Source organism: Euphorbia lathyris, chromosome 1 (assembly GCF_963576675.1).
Source record: "Euphorbia lathyris chromosome 1, ddEupLath1.1, whole genome shotgun sequence".
In the NCBI taxonomy this organism is placed as follows: Eukaryota; Viridiplantae; Streptophyta; class Magnoliopsida; order Malpighiales; family Euphorbiaceae; genus Euphorbia; species Euphorbia lathyris.
The window spans coordinates 54,880,629-54,888,282 of NC_088910.1; the positions used below are offsets into that span (position 1 = coordinate 54,880,629).

The 7,654-nt window shown below is 36.3% G+C and overlaps 1 protein-coding gene across 2 annotated transcripts; it reads left to right on the forward strand.

The window, feature by feature from the left end:
* Positions 1-2,615: 2,615 nt before the first annotated feature.
* Positions 2,616-5,232, forward strand: LOC136203153 (agamous-like MADS-box protein MADS2). 2 transcript variants are annotated; one of them, XM_065994261.1, is made up of 8 exons: positions 2,616-2,841; positions 3,975-4,053; positions 4,164-4,225; positions 4,304-4,403; positions 4,526-4,567; positions 4,646-4,687; positions 4,765-4,886; positions 4,967-5,232. In XM_065994261.1, the coding sequence occupies exons 1-8, from the start codon at positions 2,657-2,659 to the stop codon at positions 5,067-5,069; spliced, it is 735 nt and encodes a 244-aa protein (XP_065850333.1). In that variant the 5' UTR covers positions 2,616-2,656; the 3' UTR covers positions 5,070-5,232. The 2 variants fall into 2 exon arrangements, with proteins under 2 accessions (XP_065850333.1, XP_065850403.1); XM_065994331.1 differs by having other exon boundaries at positions 4,792-4,886.
* The last annotated feature ends 2,422 nt before the right edge of the window (positions 5,233-7,654 follow it).

A 7,654-nucleotide genomic window follows, 5' to 3' on the forward strand; every position in this document is an offset into this window, starting at 1 on the left:
TGAAAGCGAAGGACAAAGCAATAATATACCTCTACAGAACGCTTCTCGATCCCTTCCACAGCAGTAGGGAGCGGTACTTGCTCGCGCACACGGGAGGCAGAGGGAAGTCGCCCGAGGACATTGCATATGGAAGATACAATATCCTTGCAAGAGAAGTTCACGGCCAGGCCGAAAGTCCTAGTCCACCATCCGCTAATATCGGGGATTGGCTGCAAAAGCATAAAGAAAAATATCAAGAGAACGGCAGATAGCTCATGAGGAAAAAGTAGCAATACGAGAGGGAGTAGATCAAGATACCTCGTGAATGGGGGTACTGCTCTTTCCTTTAGACGAGGCGGATACAGGTGCGCCGCCAACAGTAAGGGACACAGAAGTGTTCTTCTTTTTAGAACGAGAAGACTCTGTATCCGCACTTATCCTCCGCTTCCTGGTTAAAGGAAGATCCTCGGAGGCAGAAGCGGGACCTTGTGAAGCGGAAGCCCTAACCGGGGAAGCCGCCCCAATAGAAGGAATCGTCCCTCCAGAAGGATCCGCCCCTACAACGGAAGCGGTTTTCGTCATCCGCTTCTTTCTTCTCGCTAGGGCTTTAGCCTCCCGATCTGCAGTGATTTGAGATAAAGGATCACCCCTGTAAAGGGTTAAAAGAAACCATCAACTCGGAAATAAAAAGTACCTTGCACAAAAACGCGATAAGGAATATAGATAACGCGATCCCCCTCGCGGTACGCAATCGCTACTCGGCTCCTTAGCATATGAAAGGCCTGATCGTATGTCCATACAAAAGGAGGAGTGCTCTTCAGGAACTTGATAACGGCGGATTCTTCCTTGCTGGGATACCCGAAGTTCAAACTCTTTACGTTGGGTCGGCTCCAGCAACGAAGGAAGTTCAGGTTTTCCTCATTAAACTTGATAAAAAAGTAAGATCGATCCCACTCGCGGATCTTGTTCAGCTTCTCGTCAAAACCATAGTATCCGCTCTGGCGGATGAAAGTGAAATACCCCGCCGAGCTTTTGAAATGGTGGAGCTTGGAGAAGATTTTGGGCGAAAAGGGAACCTCCAAACAATCCGCCAAGAATTTGTCCAGAGTCAAATCGGCTCAGCCGTTAGGATGCAATTGCCCGGGCGCGATTCCGTAACCGCCTAGGACGGAAGCAATCTCATCCGGCAGCGGATAAGTGAAGCCGCAGATAATCTGGGCCACGAAAATAGTGAAGTACCCCTTTGGGTAATCGCCCGGTCCCCTATCCTCCCCAGGATTGATAGTCTCGAGACCTCGGAGCCAGGGATAATGCTCCCCGCAAATCATCGATTGTCTCTTGACAAACCAGACTTCTCGACCTGTCCTTCTTTGGTAACAAACGAGGGGTTGGGACAGGTGGCGGAATCAACTTTTTGGGGTCAAAACCTAAACCCTCGTCGGTTGTATTCGCCAGATGAAGGAAGTCGGCGGGATGAGAATTACACCCAGGAGAGCTGGTTGAAGCTTCCTCAACCATCTCTTCGACCTAGTTAGAGACCTCGCGGACATAATCGTCGTCAAACGGCGCGAAGTCGAGGTCTGACATGATCGATAAAAGGAAAACAGAAGCAAAAGGCCGAACAAGGAACAAATGTGAAAAGAAAAACTTACATGAAAAAGACAACACAGTAAAGTGACGGATTAAGAGGTCAACGCCGGAAAAGAAGTAACGGAATTAAAAGGTCGACGCCGGAGAAAACGAAAGAGGGGAAATGCACAAATTCAAAACTTTGAAATAATCGGACAAAGACGAAGCGTCCCCTATAAAAAGACCCTAAAAGGGCTCTTGCTAGACCAAGGGGGAGGCATGTGATAACCCGCGAAGCCCAAAACGGGTTATATTCATTTCGCAAGCCCAGCCCATATTAAAGCCCCATGGGCTAAGATTGGATGGGACCCGAATGAAGGAAGCGGGCACAGCGAGTAAACCGCCCCGAATTCCTAAACGGAGCAACAAGACTCCCACTCAGAACCACGTTCGTTGCCATGAAAGCCACGAAAGGGACATGGCCTAAAAAGGGGTAACCGCCCTCAGAACGTGGCCCACTAAGGAGTAACCGCCCTCGGCGGTTACCCAAAAAACACCTATAAAAGGTCTTAAGAATAAGGGGGGAGATACGTTCACATTTTTTCCCACAAAGCTATTGCTAAATTATAGACTCATTTTTACAAAAACTGACTTGATCGTCGGAGAGTTTTCCCGGAGATCCTGTCTCCGGTTTTGTTTTGCAGGTAACTCCGGCAAAGAATATCAAAGCGGATCCAGCAAGTTATCAAATCTATAGACGTTTAAACTTGCTTAAAGTAATGTACATTTCAATATATCCAAATCCGTTCTTGTTTTGTTACGCGGATTTAGGCGATTAATCGTGTAACTTTAATAAGTTAAGGGGCTAACGAGACACTTTGTAACTTCAGAGAGGCTATTCATGCATTAATCCTAGGTTTTATTACTTTTGAGACTCTAATCTCCATAAAAGGACATTTAGATTAATTTAGGAATGAATGGAATTACATAAGAAAATATTGAAAATCGTGAAAACATATATATAAAAGCACATGCACTAGAGTTAGCTTTTCCATTCATGCGTATAAGTTAGCCTTCCTTCCTGTTGAAAGTTTGATAACCAAAAAAGATGGGGAGAGGAAGAGTTGAGTTGAAGAGGATAGAGAACAAAATAAACAGGCAAGTTACATTTGCTAAGAGAAGAAATGGTTTGCTTAAAAAGGCTTATGAACTTTCAATCCTCTGTGATGCTGAAGTTGCTCTTATTATCTTCTCTAGCCGAGGCAAACTCTTTGAATTCTGCAGCACCTCTAGGTCTCTCTCTCTCTATCTCTCTCTTTATTTTATGTCCAAGATCTGTGCTTTTAGGGCTTCAAGTCTTCATGTTTTTTAGGTTTAGATTTCTCTAAATCTGCCTGCTTTACATATCATGAACAGCTTGTTTCAATCCTTTCTTTTTAATTTCTCTTCAACTTTCTGCTTGTTTCTTTAACATTTTTTATTTATTTAATTGAGTTCCAGATGAAGATGGAGTCTGAGATTGTTTGAGCTTGATTTGTAATGAATTTTTAGAACATGATCTGTTTGTTAATTAAACCTTAATCGAGTGGATCTGAAAATATCCGAGTTATGATTGATACTGCAAGGCTATAGGGGAGATGTGACTGCCTTACTGTTGAGATTTAGTGCAGGTGATGTGATGTTTTGCAGAGAAATCTGATGGTCTTTGTTGTGTTCTTCAATAATAATAATAATGAATATTTAGCACACATGGTTTTAAAGCTGTTTCTTTTGTACTTTCTATTGCAAAATATTATATACACTTCTCTAAATCTCAACAGTGACCAGTTCTTCTGCCTTTCTTCCTGGTTAAATCATGTACACAAAAATAAGGAACAATTTCAGTTTAAATTGATGGTATTAAGATACAATAATAATTTTTATTATTATCCCTAAATGGATCATCATGACTAGAAAACAAAACAAAAAATAGAGTCTGATTGTAGCCAAAACCTTCAAGAAATTTATGGAAAATGTATAATTTGTTTCCTTTTGTTATAGCGGTTAATTCTTGCATATGAAAGGTGTAGGTCTTCCAGCTTAAACTGCATCTGACAGAAACCCTAGCTAATAGTATAATATAAAACCAAACCATAATTAACTCAGATAGTCTACAGGGACTATTAATTTTTCTTTGTCTTAATTTTTTTTTTTTTTAGTATAGGCCTACACATATCACATTATTTGGATCAATACTGATCTGACCGCTCAGATTATGTAACGTCAATCCAACTGTTGATGCCGCATCCATACAGTAGAATTTTTCTATTATTAGTGCTTCTAGCAAATAAAATAAACCTAATGAAGGTTGAGAAATTGGGTTGGAATAAGGATTATGATTTTCAAATAATTAAGGTTGATGATAGAGTAAATTGATTGTGTAACAGCATGGTGAAAACACTTGAAAGGTACCATAAAAGCAGTTATGGCGGTCTGGAAGCAACCCAACCTAGCAACGAGACGCAGGTAATTATCAATACACTAAACATATGTTTGCTTCTTTTTCTGTTCATAAAATTGCGTAATTAACCAAACTACTAGTGTCTACTAATTTTAGCAATTGTTTAATCAATCAGAGCAATTATCAGGACTATCTCAAACTAAAAGCTAGAGTTGAGGTCCTTCATCGGTCTCAGAGGTAAGTTTCTTTATTTTTGACAGTATATCTTTGGGAAATTGGTAAATGAATGAAAAGTGATGGAAATAAAAAATGTAGGAACCTTCTTGGGGAAGATTTGGGGGCCTTAACCGCAAGGGAGCTAGAGCAGCTTGAGGATCAACTCGAGACTTCCCTTAAACAAATAAGGTCAACTATGGTACTGTATTTCTCCAATTCACCATATATATTATCATGATTTCAGTTTTATTACCATAGCCATATTTAACTCTTGATTTTTTTATTTATCATTGATAAATATTTTTGTTGTTCCATTTTCAGACACAGACAATGGTTGATCAGCTTGCTGTTCTGCAAAACAGGGTAAGTAGAGAAATAAATAAATAGACGGTTAAGTATTTATCTTTCCATATATATAAATAAATGAATATATTTGGGCAGGAGCAACAACTAGTTGAAGTGAACAAAGCCTTGAAGATGAAGGTATGTATTTTTGACATATTATATCACTGTGAATAATTATATATTATATGTTGGTTTGATGTAATTTGAAAAATCAGTTGCATGGAAATAATTCGCAAGTCCAGGGTGGAGTATCATGGGAATCTGAAACACATACTAACTTTCCTTATCCTCGTCTTCTACCTCACTCTGAAGCCTTCTTCCACACCCTGCAAATTGGGTATTAATTCTTTTTTTAATTTCATACTTTTTCCAAATAATTAATTTCCTAATTAATACTAATTTATTATTTTGTTACAGATACAATCCAATGGGTGCAGATCATGAAGGTAATGTTGGTGCTGCTGAAGCACAGCATGTTAATGTTACTGGAAATGGATTCGTTCCTGGTTGGATGCTTTAACTTCTCTATTAATATTTGATTTCAATGCTTAAACTATATCATATCATATATATATATTGTGCTATTTCTGTAATTGTAATTATCTTCATTGAAAGACAATAATTCAATGTTTGTAAGGTACCATTATGCTTTATTTTAATCTATCAATTCTTATTTGCTTTTATTTCCTTAACTTTTAATATCTCTTTCGTATAAATGAATCCATTCTAGTACAATTTTTTTATCTCGTTTTTTTAAATTCCTAAATTTCAAATCATAAAATTACTTTTCATTAGACCAAATTATGTCCAATATATGAATTTTATGTCACAAGTTGAAATTATATTTTTGAAAAGTTTTTTTTTTTTTTAATGAAAATATTGTGTATCTACATTAGATAAAATAAGAAGTACAATAAGAAAACAGTAAGGAATAAATCATCATATAAGTAGATAAATCCCATATAAGATCCACAAAGGGATGAAAACGACTATAAAGAGAAAGAAAGAATACATAACAAAAATACAAAAGAACGACAAAACATATACTTATCGTAAATCTAAATCCATAGAAAAGTATATGCAATCTTGTAGATCTATTGATCCACGGACAAGATAAACAATTTCCGTTCTTGCTAAAACTGAAAAAGGTACAGACGAAAGAATAATAGAGCTAGTGCAAATACAATTCGAAAGAATAAAGATATTGGATAAAATAGCACAAAACAATTTATATTTTTTCTAAAATACCAAACACACTAAAAAATATCCTAAATATATCATCAAATCAAAACCAACATTTATAAATACTACTTAATTTAACATTCCTAACTCCCATTATTCCCATTCTACCATTGTTGCTTCCGAAGTGTTTCCTTTTTCTTCGTCTCATTCTCTGGATCGCAACTCCTCCAGTGATTCCAATATATTTTGTAAAATATAAATTCTAAATCCAAAAATACAAATATAAAAATTGAAATTTTAAATTTTAAATATTAAAACATGTGGCTCAAACTATTAACCTCATACACGAATGATCGTACTACATTAGATATAGAATAAAATTTCTCCCACGAGTCATTGACTTACACTTTGAATCAAACACTTAAGATGTCGTGACCAGAGTTCTACATAATATTTTCAGTAAAGAGATAAGCAATGAAGTATTTGTCCCATCAACATAAATCATAAGATTACATGTCCGTTTGGTATCTTTTATTTCTAAATAAAAAATAGAAATGGTTTGATAAAATTTTAAAATAAAAAAAATCAATTAACATTTACTACCTATCAGCAACAGCAATCAGGAACATATGAACCAAACGTGTTCTAAATAGAAACTAATTTCACATTTCAACCTTCCACCTTTTTTCGCTATAATATAAATAAATAAAAATTGATTTCGTTATTTTAGTGTACATCTATCTTAATTCAACATCAATTAAATTTAAATTTACACAATGGATAACTGACATCTCCTTATCTATAAGCTCAACTTAGATAAATAAAATCTTAAAATACAAATTAGTAACCTTAATATAATTTTTTGAAAAAAAAATGGATATATTAATGCAACATCAAAATACAAAGCTGGATAAATAAAATTTGATAGTATATCCGACCATTCCATAAGTCCAGACATAAAATAGCCAGCTCTGGCTAGTTCGTGAACCACACCATTCGCAGAACGAGCAACAAACTTGACATTAACGTCATTAAAAGGAGAAAGTAAAATTTACAATCCTTTGAAATAAGGTCATATGATGACTGAAAAAGGAGATTTATAAGATGCTCAACTACTATTGATGCATCAGTCTCAACCAAACAATTATCAAAGTCATGATTTTTAGCCAACTAAGAGCCTCGATAATCCCACATCCTCTTCATCTCTATCCAAATAATTATTCAATAATAACTTTGAAAAAGCCCTGAAGAAAGCACTATTACTATTGCGCAATAATGCCCCAAAACCAAGTGAACCTGATCCCATAATAATCGATGCGTCAATGTTAAGCTTTAGGAATATTGCAGGAGGCTTAATCCAATAGAAAACAGAATCAGACCTGTAATCAGCCATATGTTGACATAAATTATGAGATTTCAGCTGAGCGTCTTGCCACTCCTTTATGCCCGAAAAAATAAGACAGAACACAATAGTTGGTGAATTTCTAAGCACTTTCTAAACAAAATCATTTCTTCCGGACTAGATGTTCCACACAACCATGGTCTAGACATAATATTAATCAAAACTTAAGGAAGAAAAAATATGACACTCCAATCAAAAAGATTAACTGCATTCCTATCTAGCACCCCTCCAAAACTCATAGCCTACCAAACACTAATAGACTATATACACCAACAAACCATATGCAAAAGACTTTCAACTTCCACACCACACATAAAGCACATATAGTATTTGTACTAACATACCTTTTAACAAAAACTTCAGTTGTGGGAATAACTTTATTCCAGACCATCCAAATCAAATTTTGAACCTTAGGAGGAACTTTCAGTGCACATAACTGCTTCCAAGCTTAACTAGTTGCATCATGTTGTAAGTTGCAAAGCCATCTATATGCACTACCCATTGAATACTTATCGTCATGC

Excerpts from the sequence above, each read along its gene's own strand:
- LOC136203153 (XM_065994261.1), top strand. The coding sequence starts at position 2,657 with ATGGGGAGAGGAAGAGTTGAGTTGAAGAGGATAGAGAACAAAATAAAC. Across the intron at positions 2,842-3,974 it reads GAATTCTGCAGCACCTCTAG|CATGGTGAAAACACTTGAAA; the intron begins GTCTCTCTCTCT and ends ATTGTGTAACAG. Across the intron at positions 4,887-4,966 it reads TTCCACACCCTGCAAATTGG|ATACAATCCAATGGGTGCAG; the intron begins GTATTAATTCTT and ends ATTTTGTTACAG.